Source organism: Lingula anatina, chromosome 4 (assembly GCF_051362555.1).
Source record: "Lingula anatina isolate TDL-2025a chromosome 4, LinAna3.0, whole genome shotgun sequence".
Classification (NCBI taxonomy): domain Eukaryota; kingdom Metazoa; phylum Brachiopoda; class Lingulata; order Lingulida; family Lingulidae; genus Lingula; species Lingula anatina.
In genome coordinates this window covers 2,614,862-2,638,064 of record NC_141770.1, presented here as the reverse complement: position 1 = coordinate 2,638,064, position 23,203 = coordinate 2,614,862, and the positions used below count along the sequence as shown (strand labels likewise).

The 23,203-nt window shown below is 37.5% G+C and overlaps 1 protein-coding gene and 5 non-coding genes across 6 annotated transcripts; 4 read left to right on the top strand and 2 right to left on the bottom strand.

Annotated features, from left to right (window-relative positions):
* Nucleotides 1–3,794: 3,794 nt before the first annotated feature.
* Trnan-guu (transfer RNA asparagine (anticodon GUU)) lies at nucleotides 3,795–3,868 on the top strand. Its single transcript has one exon. It is a non-coding gene; the product is annotated as a tRNA-Asn (tRNA).
* Nucleotides 3,869–4,798: 930 nt separating this feature from the next.
* On the top strand, nucleotides 4,799–4,872 carry Trnan-guu (transfer RNA asparagine (anticodon GUU)). Its single transcript has one exon. It is a non-coding gene; the product is annotated as a tRNA-Asn (tRNA).
* Nucleotides 4,873–6,208: 1,336 nt separating this feature from the next.
* Trnav-cac (transfer RNA valine (anticodon CAC)) lies at nucleotides 6,209–6,281 on the bottom strand. Its single transcript has one exon. It is a non-coding gene; the product is annotated as a tRNA-Val (tRNA).
* A 2,036-nt stretch (nucleotides 6,282–8,317) lies between these two features.
* Trnan-guu (transfer RNA asparagine (anticodon GUU)) lies at nucleotides 8,318–8,391 on the top strand. Its single transcript has one exon. It is a non-coding gene; the product is annotated as a tRNA-Asn (tRNA).
* A 1,615-nt stretch (nucleotides 8,392–10,006) lies between these two features.
* On the top strand, nucleotides 10,007–15,206 carry LOC106179072 (transmembrane protein 53). The gene is made up of 3 exons (XM_013562577.3): nucleotides 10,007–10,242; nucleotides 13,445–13,607; nucleotides 13,800–15,206. The coding sequence occupies exons 2-3, from the start codon at nucleotides 13,450–13,452 to the stop codon at nucleotides 14,494–14,496; spliced, it is 855 nt and encodes a 284-aa protein (XP_013418031.2). The 5' UTR covers nucleotides 10,007–10,242; nucleotides 13,445–13,449; the 3' UTR covers nucleotides 14,497–15,206.
* A 3,001-nt stretch (nucleotides 15,207–18,207) lies between these two features.
* On the bottom strand, nucleotides 18,208–18,280 carry Trnav-cac (transfer RNA valine (anticodon CAC)). Its single transcript has one exon. It is a non-coding gene; the product is annotated as a tRNA-Val (tRNA).
* Nucleotides 18,281–23,203: the final 4,923 nt, after the last annotated feature.

Sequence of the window (23,203 nt, the reverse complement as noted above, 5' to 3'; positions counted from 1 at the left end):
ATTATCTGTTCACTATAGTGAATCAGCTTGTACTCTGTTCTTCTGTAAGCAGACATTGGGTAAATGAATGGTTTTAAAATAAGTGGGATATTTTGCTCTTATAGATCCCCATGTAGAATTAGACAAAGGAGTTTAAAATTATTTTGTGTTATCTTAAATACTGGTATATTACCACTAGTTGAATAATTTCAATAATTCATTTTAAAGTCACACTGCTATACACTGGTACACATGTAGTTTTTCTACCTATTCTGCAACATATTATTAGCTAAGGTTTCTCTTTCCTCAATTTTATCCTCAAACAAGTTAAACTGTGGTCATGGGTAGTTATAATGAGTTTTTAGAGAGGAGAGTCTTTTTTACCAATTCAGTTCAATTTATTTCTGTACTAGTATATAAATTATCATGGCCTTGTACAATGACAGCAATACAATTAGTGCATTACCACTCTGTAAATGGTATTTGCGTGGCCAGTTTGTGACTGAAAAAATATATCTTTAATTTACATGATGCACACGACAAGTGTGAACTTAAAAGTGAAATAATGAAATATTCAAGCTAAGCAGTGAAATTTAACTTATTGGTGTTTATAAATTTATCATAAACACAAAATCATGAAGCATGTGGTCACAATAACGTGTAATATAATATGGAGTGATTCAGATTTACAAGGAAGGGAGGAAGAGCTACAATTACACAAATAAATAAATAAATAAATAAATAAATAAATAAATAAATAACACAGTTATTCAGATATAAAACGTGTCACTTCCCACTGCTGAGTCACTGTTCATACATTAATATTTTTCAACAAGGAATATAATAGAAATTTCCAAGTAGAGATATTACTTAACTTTTTAAAAATTTATTTTATAATAAAATTTGAAAGGGAAGGTATATTATCCTTGTTGGCACTGTTAAGCACTTTGCATAATTTACTTTTTGCATGGTGATCTTTTATCAGCCTTTTATATATAGATATATATATGGTGAGAAAAGGAAGAATGTGTAATGGACCAAATAATACTTTTAAATCATCATATAATTAATTCAATCAGTGGATCGTATGGTTTTTATTCCCTTGAGGCATTCATTGTATGTTCACACATTTGAAATTTATAATGTGTATATAAATACAAATGCAACATTAAATAATATTTCATACCTTAGGCTTATAAGTAGGCCTACAAATCTTACAATTCATGTTTCAAGCCTGGTAATCTTTTAGAGATCAGTTATAACGAGTCCTTGTGTCTGCCCACCTTTATTTGAAGTTTATGATTTTTCTGATTGACATTTTAATTGATAAAGTAACACTTAGTACATAAAAAAGCTCAACAACACTGAAAAAGTGAGACAGTTTAATTGTAGCTCTTAATGGACCTTTATTGCACCACATAAATTGTATATAGTTCAGTAAAATATCTAAATATATGTTCTGTTGGTGTTACCTGTTTTTATATCATTATATTTCATGTGCAGAATTTAACAACCTTAGACAAAATATGGGAATCTCTGTAGCAAGATGAGAGCCCACAGTACCCACTTTCTGGAGGGTTTATGATAAAGAGGTCATTTATAATGATTTATAATAAGGTACCCCACATGCTCTGGTCATTCCTTTCGCTGTCCTTGCGATCGTTCACCCACGCATCTGCGGGAAATTTGTACGGACAAATCTCCAAAATGCTAAGCTCAAGTGTCTCTTTATATCTCTTCTGTGCTTTTAGGGATAGTCCCTCCCAATACTGTTACACTGCTTTGGTGTAAAAGGTTGTTTAAATATAGCAAACCACGCTTTTTTGAGGAGCAATTTTTATCGTCCGTCCATTACAAACTATGGGGTAAAACCGGAAGTCGCATCAAATCGTCCCCCAAACAAATGTGGTTGTCAAGGGTCGGCCATCTTGTGACGTCGTGCCGACTTCTAGAATGCGAAGCGATGAAATTGGCATCCGCCGGCCATGTTGGATTTGTCTCTTTCATGTTATGACTTCGTCTTTTCTGATTGGCCTGTTTCATCTTTTCCTAGCGTTGTGATTGGCTCGTTTCATGTTTCATCTTTGTTTCATCTTTGTTTCATCTTTTGTGTTCTGAAACGCGATTGGCTCTTTAAGAAAACAGCCGGGATGGGGGATGGGGAACGTTCGACTGTCTTTGGGGGGTAAAAGGGGGGAAAGATCGGGGTGGGGGAAGAGAAGAAAGAATGAAGAAGGGTTACAATAAACTAATAGTATAAAACTAGGTATTCAGAAGAGTGCATTTACAAGAGCTTATTTTCAAGTATAAGTAATGTCATTTAGACATTTAAGACATGAGCTACTGAGAAGTTACAATGTACTAATTATAGGCCTACCATTGGACCTTGACATCAAATTGCCAGTGCATGTGTTTATTTGTTTTGTTTTTAAAGATACATAAAATTTATCTATTTTCAATTATTGCATCAAATCTATCTCTTCCGTTATTGCATACGCCTACCCTCAACAAATAGACTATTTTATTTCGCAAAAAAACTTATATGAAGGGATATCTATGGGTTCATTTTTCAAAACATAACGTACCCCGGTATCTTTACTACGCCGTGGTCACTGCGACTGATTTTGCATTTTACCTGTACAGTACGCCATACACATCACTCGGTGACCAATCATGAGTGAATCATAAAGAAAATGACAAATCTGAATTTTAACAGAAGCGTCAACCAAACAAAAGTTACAAGACACTTTATTCGTGTCAGGTCCGTAGCCAGTCGGAGCTTCGGATGACCGCCACCACCACCTTTTTTTGCTGGGAAAAGGTCCCCTCTGGGTAAAATCTTATCTAGGTACATGAAGGTTTCACGGTGAAGGGTCCACTTTTTCTGAAAAAAGGACCACTCCTTTGAAATTGCTGGCTACAGGCTGCGTGTTTTAACTTTACCAAAAGGCTGTTAACTGTTTGCCTTAATGAATTATTCCAACAAAATTTCGCTGAATTACAGCAACCCTGCACTGTAAACGATAGAAAAATACGAAGATGGGCTGAAAATAGCCAGATCATTACGTTATTTTATACATGTAAGTGTGCTGTAAATGCACATTTTGTCAAACTTTTTAAGATTAAATATCTTTTATCTGTCATATTTCTACGGGACTTGAGACTACCATTCTTACAACATCAATATCCTCGATCAGGGTGGCAGATTGTATAGGGAAAAACGGAAAACAGCCAAATGATTGTTTATTTATCTAGAGACATATCTGTGAATATTTGTGAAAAATCAGTCTGTCGACCGGGTAGAGGGTATAACATCAACGTCTCTGTGGCGTTAGGTTAGTGGAGGTTAGCGCGTTCGGCTGTTAACCAAAAGGTAGGTGGTTCAAGCACACCCAGGGACTATCACGTTATGGCGACGGATAAAATTTCTCTTGTGGTTTCTAGATGATATTACAGTATTTAAAAAAGAACTTTTTAAAATCCTGCGGTACACCTGTTTGCGCTTTCCGAGTGTCTGTTTTATCAATTAAAATATTTATTTTTAAATTACTCTTTTTTTAATTAAACAACCAAAACATTGTGTGATATGGATCAAGTATTTGTGTTGAAAATAATTCAACAAAAAATCTTACAAATATGTATAATTCATTAAACAGACCGGTGGAAAATCCTGCACAGGACAGTTTATCATGCGTTATCACCAGCATAGAGGCCTTGTACATATTAGCTTAAACGATGGTGAGATAAAATTTCAATTTACCTGTCGTCATGAGAGCCGACAGGTGCGAAATAAGGCCTCCAGGTGAGTTATCCAGGTCTCTGTGGCGCAATCGGTTAGCGCGTTCGGCTGTTAACCGAAAGGTTGGTGGTTCAAGCCCACCCAGGGACGGTCACTTTTGGTTGTTTTGTGGATAAAATGATTAAGTAAAATCCAGAATTGTGACACGTCTCCTTTTAGCTCTACCGTCTTATCATGAACGGCAAAATACGACGATATAACTTCACCTCGTTCTTCCCAAACATCACATTTTCTTACCCTCTACCAGGGTTATAGATGCCTTTTTTACTAGACTAGACATTGACCGCATTCAGAATAGGGGACTAACTAGTCCTAGGGTCAAATATGGCCGACCCACTTGAATACTTCCCCACGGGTTATCTATATATTCAGTGTATATTAACGGGTTAGACAGCAAACTTTGTAGTGGGTCGCCATATTTGCCCTCGGACTAGTTAATCCCCTATTCTGAATTGGGCCTTAGTGTTTTTTCTTGCGATATTAAAAAATGACATTAAGGTCAAAGCGACGTTGAGATAAAATCTCAATAAACCTGCCGTCATGACAGCCGACAGGTGAAAAATAATGCCTGGAAAAATAATAAGGTTGTCGGTTCAAGCCCACCCAGCATATTGTGATAAAAATCTTATTTTATAAGCTTTTTCTCGTGATTTCTTTAAATGACATTCCAGTATTCCCATCAGAATTTTAGTCCTAACTTTGCCCAGAATGGGGTATACCAGTTACAAATATTTGTTTTACAATTACCAATTTCTTAATTAAAATAACCAAAACATTACTTGTGTGCTGTAGAGCATAATATTTATGTTTCAGAAAATTCACCAAAGAATCTAACAAAAAAAAGTGCAATTCATTAAACAGGCCGGTAGAAAATCCTGCACAGGACAGTTTATCATGCGTTATCATCAGCACAGAGGCCTTATACATAAAGGCCTTAGCGACGGTGAGATAAAATCTCAATCTACCTGCCGTCATGTGAGCCGCCAGGTGAAAAATAATGCCTTCAGGTGAGGTGTCCAGGTCTCTGTGGCGCAATCGGTTAGCGCGTTCGGCTGTTAACCGAAAGGTTGGTGGTTCAAGCCCACCCAGGGACGGTCATGTTTTAGTTATTTTGTAGGATAGACGGATGAATTTAAATCCAGTGCTGTGACACATTAAAATCCAGCACTGTGACACTTCTCGTTTTAGCCCTGCTGTCTAAACATGAACGGCAAAATAGCAAAATACGACGCTATAACTTCGCATCTTTACTCCCTAACTCCTCTACCAGGATCACAGATGCATTTTTACTAGAGTAGACAATTATTATAATTATTAAACTTTTTGACTCGGACAATCAATGCAAATATCCCGATATCACTGAAATAATAACAAAGTTAGTGAAGAGAGATCCTCTAACCTTTTTTGTCGAGGAGGGTGTGGTTTTCTGTTAAGACGATCCCCTAGCCCGGCAAAATATAGAGAGGTGACCTCTAACACTTTTTTGATTTGATCAATCAATGCAAAAATCCTGACATAAATGAGACAGCAACGATAGCTACTGTTCATAGTCATGCTTTTTTTGTTAAGATAAGTTAGGTGTATTCGTCACCCTGGGTATTCCCTTGCGTGTCACGAAGTTGGCGAGAAGAAAAACAAGCGTCTACTTTCCGCCCGTTATTCTTAGTTTCCATATATCATACGTGTTATTATTACTCTGGATACCAAGGTGATACTATATGATATGGATAATTTCCATATATCATATATATTATTATTACTCTGGATACCAAGGTGATACTATATGATATGGATAATTTCCATATATCATATGTATTATTATTACTCTGGATACCAAGGTGATACTATATGATATGGATAATTTCCATATATCATATGTATTATTATTACTCTGGATACCAAGGTGATACTATATGATATGGATAATTTCCATATATCATATGTATTATTATTACTCTGGATACCAAGGTGATACTATATGATATGGATAATTCACAGCAGCTTGTCTTACTCCATGATTCCTACATCTTATACATTATTTAATGGCATGAAAACGTGCACCTGTATATATACATAACTATACATGTTGTGCTTGACAGACTTAACATGTCACCAGTTCCTGTTTTGGTATTAAAAGAGAGTAAAGTATACTGAAAAACAAAGGAAGTTGGAGACACATAGATATACTTTTATCTTCACGCCACATTGATGAAATGTACGGCAATGAGAATTAATTCAGTCAGTGGACCCATACTGGATTACAAACACGTGGAATGTGGATTGTGACAGAGAAGATATAATACACAGCTTGTGCAGTTACTGCAATCAAATTATTTGAAACATATCATGCTGCCCACATTTATCATTGGCCCTATTAACTTAACACTGTCAATATGAATTTTATGGTTTTTGTGAAAAATGTGTTTAAGATGGTTCAACTGGGGTTCGAACCCAGGACCTCTCGTGTGTGAGGCGAGCGTGATAGCCACTACACTATTGAACCGACATGGTAAGTGAGTAGAAATCTTTAATTTACTTTTGTAAGTGCCTTATCAATCATTTCATAAATGCCTTTTTGACCCTAAGTAATTTTACCAATAAATGATGCAGCTACCATGTTTTCATGGGACTCAGTGTACCTTTTATGTCCTGGGAGCTTCATAGAAAGGACGAGGCAGAGTATGCTTTATTATTATTATTATTATTATTATTATTATTATTATTATTATTATTATTATTATTCCAGATATTTCTAAATAAGAAAACGAAGGCATCAAGATGACAGTATTCTGCGAAAGGTCATTATATCTGTAAGAAATGAAATATATCACGTCGTGTGATGTACAATGTGTGAACTTTAATGCAATATCATATTACTCACATTTCCTCATACTTTTTCCTCGCCCACTGATGTCTTTGGCATGATATTTCTTTATTATTCTTATATTATCTTCGTGAGAACGTAAAAGTAAAGAAGACAATATTTTACAGGAGTCACTCAGTGAAAAAGGTGGTTTTGTTCGATACTTTCTCCTATAAACCAGCGCCACCCAGATGTTATCCCGTATATAATGTTCAATTAAAGACGGGTTTGAAGTCAATTTCTTCCTCAAAAGCCGACCAAATGTCACCATAGAGTTTCAAAAAGTATAACGTCACCGTTTCACAATACCGTGAAAACGACGTTTGAACGGATTTTTATTTATTTATTTCATTTCATTTTACTTTATTATATTTTATTTATTTGTTTGTTTGTTTATTTTATTCATTTATTTTCTTATTATTATTATTTATTTATTTATTTATTTATTTATTTATTTATTTATTTTTTGCTTGCCTTCTGTGCTTTGTATCGGGGCAGATAAGTAGGTCAGAATAGTAGACCCAATTAAAGACCAATTTGAAGACGGTGAAGTGTTGATCTCCTTTATGGCTGATCGAGTGATAAATTCCGATATCCCTTAATTGGTATGTTGAGCCGTATAACAAGCTACATATAGTAGAAGTGTTTTATATGCATAACTGTGAATCCATGCTTCAGTGACGCTGAGTTCAAATGCATCTTTAAATGATCTCTCTGTCAATCTGCCTCAATTCAAGCTTGATCTGCGCCGTACCTGGAAATGGATAGCGTTCAATGAACAGTCTAGATAAGCAAGATTCCAAGAGGGTATGGGTATTAAAAAGAATGTGTGGATGGGTAAAGCAATAGCAGCAACGTATGTAACGTAATTTGCGCGGACATGAAGGTCTCACGGTAAAAGGTGCACTTCTTCAGAAAAAGAACCACTATTTTGATATCGCTGGCTACGGGCCCGCGTGTTTTAACTTTACCAAAAGGCTGTAAACTAATGCTCGTAACCGACAGTTTGCCATATTTATAACAACAAAATTTTGCTGTACTCCAGCAACCCTGCACTAAAAACTATAGAAAAATGCTAAAATGGACTGAAAACCGCCAGAATAATGCTGCATTTTACACTGTGTGATGATATACACGTTTTCAAACTTTTTAAGGTTAAAAATCTTCTACGCCTAATCTAGTCGCATTTCCACGAAACTTGATACTGACACATCCACGTCTCATCTAGCGTGTTCGGTTGTTCACCGAAAGGTTGTTGGTTCAAGCAAACCCAGCATAAATCTTATTTTATATGCTTTTTCTCGTGATTTCTTTAAATGACGTTTCAGTATTCCCATCAGAATTTTGGACCTAACTTGGCCCAAAAAGGGGTATACCAATTATAAATATTTGTTTTACGATTACCCATTTCTTTATTAAAATAACCAAAACATTACTTGTGTGCTGTAGAGCAAATATTTATGTTTGAAAAAAAATTCACCAAAAAATCTAACAAAAAAGTTTAATTAATTAAACAGGCCCTTAGAAATTCCTGCACAGGACAGTTTATCATGCGTTATCATCAACACAGAGGCCTTCTACATAAAGGCCTAACCGACGGTGAGATAAAATCTCAATCTACCTGTCGTCATGTGAGCCGCCAGGTGAAAAATAATGCCTTCAGGTGAGGTATCCAGGTCTCTGTGGCGCAATCGGTTAGCGCGTTCGGCTGTTAACCGAAAGGTTGGTGGTTCAAGCCCACCCAGGGACGGTCATGTTTTAGTTATTTTGTAGGATAGACGGATGAATTTAAATCCAGTGCTGTGACACATTAAAATCCAGCACTGTGACACTTCTCGTTTTAGCCCTGCTGTCTAATCATGAACGGCAATACAGCAAAATACGACGCTATAACTTCGCAGCTTTACTCCCACTCCTCTACCAGGGTCACAGATGCATTTTTATTAGACTAGACTATTATTATAATTATTAAACTTTTTTACTTGGACAATCAATGCAGATATCCCGACATCACTGAAATAATAACAAAGTTAGTGAAGAGAGATCCTCTAACCTTTTTTGTCGAGGAGGCGTCGTTTTCTGTTCAGACGACCCCCCAGCCCGGCAAATTATAGAGAGGTGACCTCTAACACTTTTTTGATTTGTTCAATCAATGCAAAAATCCTGACATAACTGAGACAGCAACGATAACTGCTGTTCATAGTCATGCTTTTTTTGTTAAGATAAGTTAGGTGTATTCGACACCCCGGGTATTCCCTTGCGTGTCACGAAGTCAGCGAGAAGGAAAACAAGTGTCTCCTTTCCGCTCCTTATTCTTAATTTCCATATATCATATATATTTATTACTATTCTGGATACAAAGGTGATACTATATGATATGGATAATTCACAGCAGCTTGGCTTCCTCCATGATTCCTACATCTTATACATTATTTAATGGCATGAAAACGTGACTTAACATGTCACCAGTTCCTGTTTTGGTATTAAAAGGAAAGAGAGTAGACAGTAAAGTATACTGAAAAACAAAGGAAGTTGGAGACACAGAGATATCGTTTTATCTTCACGCCACATTTATGAAATGTATGGCAATGAGAAGTAATTCAGTCAGTGGAGCCATACTGGATTGAATACACTGGGTAAGGCTACATGAAGCAAAGTACACCTCTCCATACAAGTCAAATCTGATCCTTAGAATGTATAAGATCGCATACAGAACAAGATCCGCGAACTAAATATGGCCGACTCACTTAAAAGCAACGCCGACTAATTCCCTGATGGCGTCCCCGTATAGTGCTTTAAGGCATACATCATTCTGGTTTAAAAACAATGGGAGGGAGCACATGATGCAAAGTTGACCTCCCCCTACTGGTCAAACCTTATCCTCAGTATGTACAATGTTTATAAGGCATTCATCGCCATCACGTCTGCCTTCTCGTGACGGATACGCCCCTTTCCAACCTGAATCCTTTCAAGGTTAAAGGGATAATAACTCTTCGTATGAAGTCTATATTTCACAATAAAAACATTGTGAAAAACTCATAGAAATATAATATATTCTGTTTTACGACAAAAACAGCAGTTATAGCTATTATTCTGATGTCTGAGCTTGTCTTCAGACCACGTGACCTCCATTAATTCATTGATTTTAACAAAAAAAACTTTTTACAAAAAAAAAAAACAGGGACTAACTTTGAATTTAAAAAATGGATTCATTAACCATTGGTAAGTATGGGAAAATTGTTGTTTACTCCAGGAAAATTCATTTTTTGGACAAACCGAAGAGTTATTATCCCTTTAACGACGACACCGTTCTCCTGTGGCCTCGCACAGGCACCCCCTTGTGAGCCCTCTCTAACCACATGACCTTCACAACATTACGGGAAAAAAGCACCAAACAGGTGCCCTCAATTTTTCCACAGTGTTTTGCACGGAAGCCCGGCGTGCGCGTATGTAAACTGAGCTAAGCGATCGCCGCGGTTACCCTTCACCAACAAGCAGACCGAAGAAAATATTTTGGTGGAATTCGTTAAAGAGAGAGAGAGAAAGATCAACAACTGGGTTTAACCATATTTCTACCTGTAACTTGAGAACAAATTTAAAGGTTAGTGCAAGAGTCATAATAGCTATAATTCATTAAGGATTAGGTTCAGAAAATAGACGAGAATTAGACGGGAATCACCAGGCAACCCAACTCAATCGTGCAAGACAGCACAAAGCGCAGGGAGATTACATCACTACATATGTGTTGTATTTTTGGCAGGTATTTAAGTAGACCCGGCGCTGCGGGAGTCTCGAGCAGACACCACGTTTGACGACGATGTTTTTCTCGAACCTAGATATATTATGGTTTTGATGTTAATATGAATAACTGCTCTATAGGTTGGGTTAATGGCAAAATTGCGGTCTAAGCGTGCTTTCAAGTATGTATCAGCATTTTTATTTTATGAGCGTTCTGTTCCACTTAACTCGTGGTACACAATAACGCAAGTCTGGGCGTTCCGTGTCAAATACCATGTTGAGCGTAGGCTGAGTTCAACTTGGGTATGGTTGTATAGAGTCGCTGCTAAAATCATACGCGGTTAATGTGCAGGAAAACAAACTTAGCACATAATTATAGGGTACGTTCTACATGTATAAAATGTTCAGAAAAATATACCAGGGTATCAGCATTGAACTCTTTTCCGCTGAGCAATCAACGAAGAATTGCTTTACAAACAGACATTAATGTGTATATTATTGCCCGTATGTCTTTTCTTTGGTACGGTGGTGTTTTGTTCACTCTCCTCGAGCTCCCGACATGTACTATACAGGAGTGGTGGGAGGGAGGGGGGGGGGAGAGGGGGGGTGGGGGTGCTTGTGACCCTTAGGATATTTGTTAGTGTATTAAGCTCGTCTGTAAAATGCACTGTTTGAATAATGTAATACATGCATGAATATGTGAACTTAAGTGCCCTCACATAAATAAATCAATAAATAAACAAATAAATAGGTAGATAAATGAACAAATAAATAAATAAATAAATAAATAAGCTAAAAATCAGGTTTGGCACCCAATTGCAGAATGAATGCGAACGCCGCATTTCACAACTCTCTGTTGTCTTCGACTAAATGTTATTACAGTATTATCCAACTCACCGCCTGCAAGGAGAGGACCGGTGAGATTGTTTGTGGTGTGAGTTAAGGGAGTTTATCAAGTTAAAAAGGTGTGCCTTTCGCATATGAATTTAACCAATGATGCCCATTGTATTATGGCAAAGGCCACCCCCAGACAGACAGGCGTAAGAGAAAACTGACGGGACGGGTTTTCGGTCGATCATACGGACGGATGGACAGACAGACAGACAAACAGACAGACAGAGGTCAGATAATTTGTATTAATTGAAATGATGAACAGAATAACCGAAACGCGAATTACGCGGATGACAACCAATGCTGACTGTACATCGTTCTATGTAACACACACACACACACACACACACACACACACTCAGGTATAGGCCTATACACATCGTTGCACCTGAAAGCGGCCACACCTTCACCGACACCTTGCTAAAACCAGTTCTAATAATAAAAGTGAGATGCTTTGATAACAATTTGCTCGCGATCTATAAACGTTCAGCCAAACATTTGTTCTCGGGTTGTTACGCTATGCTGTTTGCGTGCTGAATATCCTGAAAGAAAGAGAATAGAAAACCGAGACATAGCGACATGTAGTCCTGAAGCCAATGTAAGGGGCCATTCAGAATAAATGATCCGAGTACTAACTGATACGCCGACTAAATATGGCCGCCCCACTTCAAATATGGCTGACCCACTTGAATGCTTGTTGCGTAATCCCCCAGGGAATCTATTCAGTGTCTATTAAGGATTTACGCGGCAAGGTATTAATTGTGTCGCCATATTTGAGCCGCTGATCTGTTAGTCTGCTGATGTGAAAGCAGCCTTATTTTCATTATATTTCATGCAAATTGATCATCCTTCGTGTTGATAAGTTATTTTCCCAGTTATATTATCAACTTCGCTGACCCTATATATGTATGTACCAGGTTATATAAAACGTATGGTTTCGTATCAGCACCGTTTTTTTAGATACATTATTTAGAAACATCATAATGCTATTGGAGGTTGACTCCCCAGGCTAAAAACTGTCTAACATAGCAACAAGCGAATGAATCAAATTACAGTGGTAGAGTCATATTATGTACAGGAAGCTGTACTTTGAGGTGCATACAATGCATACAGAACTTGGTGACGTGATGATTCTGATTATTCGAACTGTAAATTAAAATAGATTTTCTGCTCTATTAACAATTATTTTGTTTAAATAAGCGTTTTTAAAGATTAAACCTGTCATTTAGCGTTCAATATTGTCCTCTGATTGTCCATAGGCCTATCTGCTTCTGCCCTATTGGTCTTGTTTGTAATCGGCACGGTATGTGCTCAGCAGAATCCCCTCCAGGCTTTGGCTGAACAGTGGAGAGGTATTGCTGACAAAAATATGTGCTTCCTGCTGGGCAGACACCGGCTTGATTGCAATCAGCAGAGTGAAACCGGCAAAATTATGCACGTGTCAACTGCATGTGAACGGAGGGGAGGGGGGTTCTATGAGGGTTTCAGAATTCAAGTACGTCCATCATAATAGTTATCATTTAAAGCATTACTTGTTCTATGTTCAGTCGTCGTTTTTATGAAGAAATAGACCGCTGTTTGTCTATTGTCATATAAAGTGTTAGAATTCGGGTGTAAATATACATGTACAGAAGTTAGTTGGAAATTATGCCCTCCCAATGAATTCACCAGGATGGCTAGGATATTAAATGCACATTTATCCAAGAATAACTACGCCTGTCGAAACTTGCATTAACATTTAATGGATCTTAGCCCACATTTGCAATGTAAATCATTTTATGACAAATGTGGCATTTTTGAACATAAATAATGGCTCCTACGTTGTAAACGTCTGCATCTTTTATATTTTCTTCAATTCTGTATGAAAAAAAAGAATGGTATTGGATAAGTAAATATAGATATATACCTAACTTATTTGGTCGATATTGCTTTATATAGATGCATAAGAGACTCAAATCACATTCAAATTCAGAACAGTCGGCCTTAAATTGTGAATTTTTTTTCTTTTTCAATTGCAAGAATCGTTTGATTTCGTTTCAAAATTTTACTTTTTATAGAACTAAAAAAAAAGCTTTATTTGAAGCACTTCAGCTGATAACGGCAATGCACGAAATCACCCGAAGTTCACCGAATATATAAACTTTCTCAAGGCCATATATTCTCTATATATTCAGGACCAATGCCGAGTGAACTCGAATACTGCATCACGTTTCCGTGGAGAGACGAAAAGGCCCGAAAGCCGAGCGAGACGAGAGAGCCTGTGGTGATATTGCTGGGCTGGGCTCAGTCTACGGACGGCGAGTTGGCCGAATACAGCGCCATCTATGAACAAAGCGGGTAATTGCGTGCTGTATTTTCTCAGCCAATGTCCAGTATTGTGAGAAATTATGAGAAATAGCAATTATGATAATTAAAACGGAAATAATTGAAATTGCATATTTAATTTCAACTGCCATTACTCGTCGTATATCTATGACGCATAAGCATTTATTAAAACGTCTTTAAATGCGCATTCTTTAACGTTTGCAGCTACATATGTATCAGCTACAGCATCCCTTTCTTCCCCGACATGTTTTTCGGACAGCGGCGTCTTCGGCGGACGGCGGCGAAGATATACGATGTGATCGCGGACCATGAACTGGAAAAACATCCCATTTTCATTCACATCTTCGGTGCCGGCGGTCAGGCCATGTACCGCCACTTCTTGGAGGCGATGCAAGCGGAGGAGAGCGTCCCAGATGGGAAAGGCCGCACCCTTCAGGTTGCCGGTGTCATTTTTGACAGCGCGCCCGTGCAGACCGGCTTTTTCGGCGTCATCAGGAGTTACATGAACTCCCTCCGGGTGTCGGCAGTCCTGAAGCCTATTTGCGGTCTGTTCCTCGGACTCTATGTTCTGTTTCACTACGTCTGGCACATCATCAAAAGGATGTTCTTCTTTCCAGGATGCGCCGTGTTTACCACTTGGGACATAATTAGAGCAGACAAATCTCGGTGTCCAGAGCTCTTCCTCGGTTCCACGGCCGACGCCATTGCAACACCGAAAAGCGTGAAGTACATGGTAGAGCAACGGAAAAACCGCGGGGTTGACGTCACTTCCGTCGTCTGGGATGACTCCGCCCACTTAGAGCACATGGAGAAACATCGGGAGGCGTATGCAGCGCAGTGCTACGGTTTTATCTCACAGATAATGGGGGCAAGACTCAATATGCTCAGATATACCAAATAGACCTCAAATAAAAAAGAAACATTTTAGCCCATTTAAAACTTAGGAAAAACCAGAAGCACGAAAAAGACTGATAATTATATATTATTAAGGACGGCGAAAAAAGAAACAATTTGGTTAAGCTTTATGGTCCATTACAGATTACATGGCTTTATAGCATAGATGTAATACGACACTGAAAGCCCTCCGGTATGCAATTGATTTGGATAGGACCAGTTGCCGATGAAAAGTGAATTCTGTATCATATGAGGTAGCTCACAGACTCGCGCGAATTCTCGCGGGATTTGAAGAAGAGTGGGATAAAAAATAATGGCAAACTGGCGGCTGCAGTTGTGGTGCCACGGTGAATCATATAGGACAGGCTGTTTTTTTTTTTTTTTTTTTTTTTTTTTTTTTTTTTTTTTTTTTTTTTTTTTTTCACAGATAATTTACTTGTGGTTTTCTCTTTAATTCGGTTGAATGTACAGCTCTTTGACGACAGCGTGTATTCACCACATGTTGCGTGTTTCTATTGTATTGGTACCAAAGACGACATTTCTGGCGTATAGAGTTTCACTCTTGTTTGGCAGATTCGCCTGTCTAAGGTGGTTTCCACCGGGTCTATTAAGTTGGGTTGAAATTTATGATGGTTGATTGCAATTGATATATGTATATATACAGATTATCATTTTCATTTACCGAAAGAAGTTATCAATAAATAGGATATGCTAGAATTGTTCTCTCAATGTTCAGGATTGAAAATAAACTTTGAAAAAAGCCAGGCTGTTTGGATTGGAGCAAAGCGCTGCTGTGGTGAGGAGTATCAAACCTCTAAAAGTATATTTTGGAATCATAGTGGGAAATTTAAACTACTGGGTATTTGGTATAACCTAGCAAAGGATGACATTTATGAAGAAAATTTTAAAGAAAAATTACATTCCATCAAATCGTTGTTAAATGATTGGTCGTTCCGTCATATTTCACTCCTAGGTAAAGTAACTATTTTAAAATCCTTGGCACTCCCTACCATCATCCAAATATTAACTGTCCTTCCTATGCCTGCTGATCTTTTTTTTAAAGAATTGGAGCGAGTTTTTTATCGCTTTATTTGGAACAGTAAAATAGATAAAGTTAAGAGAAATGTTATGATTAATTCTTATGAAAACGGTGGATTAAAGGTCCCCGAGGTGAAATCCTTCTGTAAAGCTCTTAAATTGATATGGCTAAAGAAATTGGTAAATCCACATTATTGTTCTTCGTGGAAAACTCTTTTGATGGATGAGATTGCGGAAATCGGGGGAATTGACGTATTGCTACTTCCCTTGAAGGGCCTACAGTCTATACGCAATATTAATATACTAAATACTTTCTGGAAAGAGATTTTGGGAATATGGGCTTCTGTGCAAGAATTTTCTACTACTTCTCCGGATGATATCTTAGCACAACCTTTATGGGGAAATGATCATATTAAGATCAATAAAAAGATAATCTTCTATAAACCTTGGTTTCGAAAAGGAGTGCTTTACGTTAATAACCTGATTGATAATACTGGTTCAGTAAAAAGTCTAGACGTTTTTTGTGATGAATATAATATAGATTGTAATTTCCTTGACTATCAAGCCGTCATCAGCGCTTTACCTTCTGCCTGGAAAACTGTTATAAGAGGGTGTCAAAAGAATCTTGCAGCAATAACAAATAAAAATCTCGTATTATTAAAATCGAAAAACAAATTAACGAAACTCTTTTACCCGAAATTTATTTCGGATAAGGAAGCAATACCTCTTAACATCCATAATAAGTGGATGGAAAAGCTGAACATTGATTTACCAAGTGAAAAGTGGAAGCTAGTTCATGCATTGCCCTTTCGAGAAACCAATGATCATAAACTTCTCACATTGCAATTTAGAATTTTACATAGAATTTATTTTACGAACTCGATGCTTTTTAAATACAATATGTTAGAACATGAGCGATGCACTTTCTGTAATGACCCAAAAGAAACTTTATTGCATATTTTCTGGGACTGTACATATGTTCAAGCTATTTGGACTTGTCTCATTCAGAACCTACGTACACAGTACTCTGTTGAATTAAAACAACAACCGTGCTTGTTTATATTTGGAATCCTGGACGACAGCCCTCTCTTAGGTATTAATTTACTACTTCTCTATATAAAGAAATATTTCACTTTATGTAGACAGAATAAAATTACACCTCTTTGGAATGCCTGCAAAAAGTATTTGGAAAAGCAAAAGATAATAGATTTTCAATCTTTATACCTACTGGGTCCTCAAAAGGCAGATAATCTAAGGAAAAAATGGGACAGTATAGAAAAAATATTGATATGAATAAAAAAGAACATTTGTTGTAGACTAGGCCTAATAAGATTCTTTTATTTAAAAATTCTACATGTATTTTTAATCAACATTTGTAAGAACTTCGTTTGTAGTGTGTGAATGGTGTGTGGATGGTGTATTTGTCTCTTATTGTGTTGTACATGTATTAATTTTCGTGAATAAAAAAAAAAAAAAAAAAAAAAAAAAAAAAAAAAAAAAAGTTATCAATAAATATTCACCAAGAGAACAAGTTTTTTAAGTATTTAAAAAGGACTTTCTGTGTTTCGTGTGTTTTCGTTCTCTTTCACACTGTTTTTCTAATATTCAGCATTAGATATTAAAAAATATGATTTAAACAAAGCTCATTACTGACGTTTTTAACGCATCATCAATTCGCGTCAGTACGCGCTTCGAAGTATCAGACGCGACACCGCTCTTGCCTTGTACGCGATGTGATAGCGATTATTCTGAGCGGGGTTGGAAAGTAGTGCATCTCTTCACAAAATTTGTTCCGGGGTATGAAACTGTGAAATGCGTTCTGCTGCACACCTTGAAAACGGATAGTGTGGTCCGATCTACCGGTGAATTCAGGATCATTCGGTGCCGAGTCTGGTAGTTGGGTATTCATGTTAATTCACCGTATAGATCTGTAAATGAAAATATAAGTATTATTACTGATGCATCTCTGAAGATCTGCTTTAAAGTGATTTGACAACTGTAAATTAGATCTTCAGAGATGCATCAGTGAAAATACTTATATGGTAGTTGGGTAGGTACAGATTTACTAAGCAAAAATAAATTCAGGGTGCATTCCCAGAGATTAAGATCGATCCAGAGATTTAGATTTAGATCGACCTAACTCCCTGGGGGTTCACGCTAAATTGCAGTCAGCCGAGCGCGCACCATAGTTAATTACCCCCTTACAGCTTTTAGTAGGCGGGGAAGACGCTTAAGCCGACTAAGCTGACAGTCTAGTGAGACTCCCCAGTGAGACAGGGATAGATCGATCTAAAATCTATGGGAATGGGGTCTAAGTTTTCATCTTCATCATTAAACCATCCGTAGTGAAACAAAAAAAGGGGGGGGCTCTGAAGAACAAAGTACGGCGAGTTCTTTGACAATTCCTGGAATTTTGTCTCTTTAGCATACAGTACACTTTGAGACCATTTCCAGAGACCATCGAACTAACTTGGGCTGCCACTTTTTGACTGAACAAATAGATATTATCTAAATATATCATGAACAGCTGAATATTTAACACAGGTGCAGGGCTAGATAAAAAAAATACATTACCCGATTTGGTTAACTTTCGACGAGCACTTTCTCTCTACTATACAGCCTATTAGGAAACATTAATGCTTGCTTGTAAAATTAGAGAAAACTTCATAAAAAAAAACTGTGGTTCAACTGGGGTTCGAACCCAGGACCTCTCGCGTGTGAGGCGAGCGTGATAGCCACTACACTATTGAACCGGCGATGACATAACCAGCGTAATTTGTGGTCCGAGTGCCAATGACCCAATGAAGTAGATTAATTTATCTGTACATGTTATCTAGACTTACTCCCGCAACAGATATTACAAAATAAACAGGAAGAAGTGAGACTATATATATGTAACAAATGTAGTCAAGGTGATAGTGGATTGGTCATTACGCCTACATTAACTTGTATTTTTTCAGCTTGAATAAGCAGTGAATAAGCAGTGAACAAAATATTTGAGTTGATATATTTCAATATCAGTATTCCGACTGTTGGCACACAATTTATAAACTTGGACTCCAGAGAACACAGATGTCAATTAAACTTTATAATCATTATTATTTTTTTCTTAAATGAAAAACAGAAGTGACATCGTCCACCCGTAGGTTATTCCCAGTCTGAGCACAAATCTGAATACACGAAAAATGTTTTAAAAATCCTATATTTTAAAATTCTATTAAATTAAAATTTCTTACGAAAACAGAATTTTACTTACTGTGATGATTGTCAACTGTTGCACAATATACACAAAGACTACAGGACTAACGTTAACGACTGCAGTTTTGGAACAAAAGTAAAAACGTTTATTTTGCACTCCAAAAGGACAGCAAAGGAACGAGGACCTAAATTTATACCAGCCTTTGTTTTACGGGTATAAAGTATTATTACTGAAGTTAGTATTTATTAGTATTAATGTTTACCGAGTCACCCTTTTTAGATCTATGTTATTGTGTCATTTATTTCCATATTTATACAACAGTTGTCTTTCTTCATGTTTTACCTTCACTTTGTCTGTGAGGGCGAATGCTAAAAACAGTCTGAATCTGAAACACAACTGTATTCTTCTTCTTCTTCTTCTTCTTATTATTATTATTATTATTGAGCAAAACAGAAGTGACATCTTTACAAAACCTCATTCGTTCTACAATTTTACCCGTGAATTATTCTCAGCCTCAGCACAAATATGAATTTATGAAAGAATTACAAAGTGTAACTTGCATTGTAGAAACAAACATGCGTGCATGTACTCAGTATGACGTCTCACGCACTCACATAGGCCCTAGTTGCGCCGACGGACAAAAAACAACGTAAACAACAACAACAATCTACATGCAATTTGGTAACGTATTTATCGGTAACGTATAGAAGTATATATATTGATAATCTATTTTCCTTAAGATCTATACGGTGAATCAACATGTATCGGTAACTTATGTATCGATACATACGTTACCAAATTGCGCGTAGATTATTGTTGCTGCGTACGTTGTTTGTTGTCCGTATGTTTTTTTTACGTTGCACATTCCTCTTTAATTTGTTACATTGTCATACCAAGTTTGATATCCATCGATAAATACGTTGCCTTTGTTTTTAATAACTGTTAGCTGCCTCCAACTTCTGGTGAGCCAATACAACACCTAATTTTGTTAACAATGTAACAAAGAGGAATGTGCATTGTAAAAACGTACGAGCGCGCATGTATTACGCCGCACGCTCTATCATTGTTGCAGCGACCGACAACAACAATGTAAACAGCATGCGTGTGTGTGTGTGTGTGTGTGTGTGTGTGTGTGTAAAGAAAGACACTCAATGCTGATTTTTCAGAATAATTTTCACATAGGGGAAACAGGTGTAGGGACTAACTGGAATAGAAGTCCTAGGAATGGAAGTCCGGGCTCTCATATGATAAGTACAGGTTAGGGTTAGTTGGATTATTGGGGTTAGTATATGGACGAATGACACCTGTGCAACGTAATGGGAAGCGGACTACGGTTCCTAGCAGACTACCATTCCTGTTACACCTGGGCTACATGTAGGCCCAGTTAGACACTTTTGGACTTGAAGAGTATCGCATGTGACATCGAATATTTGCACGACTTTGAGCATATGAAGGTATCACCACCGGGTTTATTGAACATTCGTGAACAGTTTCAGTAACAACCTCTCACCTGAAATGAGCTATACCTGTTAGTATTTGCATAACAACAAGTTGTTCATCGTAGTGCGAGCTGTCTTCCTGAATGCTCACTTGGCAGTTAGACAGAGTTGGGTGTAGACGCAACAGTATGTGTGGTGCAGTCAGAAGGTCGAGCTTTTATAAGGCGTGGAAGCAAATGTATATTTGTGAGTATCACTATTTCTTCATCAACCAGAGCCATTAAATACTTCAGGCGCAAAACAATGAGAAAAATAGTTACGGCAAATATTTATGACATGAATTCTTATACTATATTTCTATTGTTACTTGTATGTCACTAAGATTGGTAGAAATTATTGCTTACAGTGCACTGGGACTCCAAATGTTCAGAATAAACGGTGCAGTGATCTGACTTTTGATGATAACCTAAGTTTGCTTGAAATCCTCTGCACTTTGTAACCCTCTGTTTGAAAAATTTGTGTGCCCCGGCCTTGACAATTAATTTGGAATATTTTGACCTAATTTAAAATGTCGTGTGTTTAAATGTAAGTATTACCACCCAAATTTATTAATTGGATGATGCTTGTCACAGTTCTGATCTTCTGATCCAAGGATTTCGAGTGCTCATTGCACTATGATTGACAGATACATATTTTACACAGCCTGTCGTCTCCATTGTGCCGTGTGTTGTCCATCCATTACACGGTTCTCTGTAAACTTATCACATATGTGCAATATATTTGTCACAATTTTTGAAGAGAATTTGTAAATGATCTCTTTCTCTGAAATGCTTTAACATGTATTACAACACGTGTTATAACTTTTAATATCAAGAGGAATATATTAACGGTCGTAGCAATAACCTCACCCACCCTGCAAATGAAACGGGTTGTGCTATCAATGTTACTTGCATTTTGTTTAACAAGAAGCCTCAAATAGTTATATCATTAACTAATTCAAGGTCATAATTTTGGTTTTACGCTAGCTGAACCTGAACATCAGACTAGTTAATAAACGTGCACGGCTTTCCATTTATATGTGCCCTCTGCCCTGTGATATTACATGCATTATTAGAATGTACAGAGCCTGTCTGTTTAGTTCAAAGTTGTAAACAAATGTTTTATCTTTTCAGGAGGTCGACGAGATTCTGCAGATCATCCGCCTGAAAGCAACCTATGAACTCTAGCCTTTGTTTCACACAGAGGAACCCACGCTCCTTTATATATCTATTATATGAAAACTCAATAAAAACTTTTTGTAATTTGGCGTTTTATTTTTCACTTTGTTATGAAATTATTATGATAAGGATAGTAAGAATCATAATGGAAAATGAGTTATTTTAAGTGTTTGAGGACTTTAAAATTTAATCTGATCTGTAAATAATATCAATGTTTATGTGGTTGACTGTTTTCTGTGGTACCTAAATTTTAAATTGTTAAAATGACCAGTATTTTCTAAATAACCCCTCCAAGCTGTTTTAGCGCACTGAAATATAATATCTATAAATTTGCAATCCTGGTTTTTAAAAAATTCACATGAGATTTTTGTTCTATAGCATATGAAACTAATTTGGATATAATTTTCCTATATTTTCTTATATAGGGAGGGTCCCATTTTGACGGTTTTGGCTTTTGCTATCGTGAGTTGTTTTAATTTGGCGACCTGTTCTTAGTATAAATACTTTATCTGTTATTTGAACATAATTATGAAAATGTGGGATGATTCCGATGTCGACTGAAATTGGCCAAAAAATTTCATTACTGAGAGTAAAACGGTACAATTTCTTCAATTCCTGTTCTCTGAACCAAATTGGGATAATTAGAATTCGCAGACTTGCCCTACCTGTCTCCCCTCCTTATGCAATGGACTCACCCCACCTGTCACCCCTTTCATGCAATAGACCTGCCCCACCTGTCACCCCTTTAATGAAATGGACTTGCCCCACCTGGCACCCCTTTTTGTGCAATGGACTCGCCCCACCTGTCACCCCTTTTTGTGTAATGGACTCGCCCCACCTGTCACCCCTTTTGTGCAATGGACTCGCCCCACCTGTCACCCCTTTTGTGCAATGGACTCGTCCCACCTGTCACCCCTTTTGTGCAATGGACTCGTCCCACCTGCCACCCCTTTTGTGCAATGGACTCGCCCCACCTGCCACCCCTTTTGTGCAATGGACTCGCCCCACCTGCCACCCCTTGTGTGCAATGGACTCGCCCCACCTGCCACCCCTTTTGTGCAATGGAATCGCCCCACCTGACACCCCTTTTGTGCAATGGAATCGCCCCAACTGTCACCCCTTTTGTGCAATGGACTCGCCCCACCTGCCACCCGTGTAATGGAATAGAATCGCCCTACATAACACCCCTTTATTTGGAACGGTCTCTCCCAAATGACCGTGGTGTACTATTCAAACTTACTTGCTTCAATCAAGGCTTTACTGCTTAACCTTTTCACTGCTCCTGTGTTAGCTGACCTTGTAAGCAATTTATTAGAATGAATTTTCTGAAATGAAGTTTAAACAATCCATTAATTCATCACAAACGCCAATCAACTATCAGAATTACTTGAAAACACCCTTTTAATAATTTTGATTAACATTATTACATAATTGTAGTCTACTTTATAGGTTTAAAAAAAAGTTTTTCATCATGTCGATTATTAATTTCGGGTAGGTACCGACTGCCCAAGGGTTCTAAAATCCTCAGCCTCTAGTCGCCGACTAACCCCAACCCCAGTATGTAATCAGCCACTAGGCGTAGTTAAGACAGCGTATGAAGCAGGCTTGATGTCGGCTTCGCATCCGCCCCCCCCCCCCCCACCCCCCCCTTCAATTAATCCTCGATCCGCCCCTGAACCTATGGTACAATTATCTCACCATTACCTAATTAGGCAATAAATTGATGAATGATATTAGAGCGTAATGGAAAGATGGTTAATAATAGATATTACATGTATGCAAGAGCGCAAAACATCACACCACCACTAAATAAGGAAATGT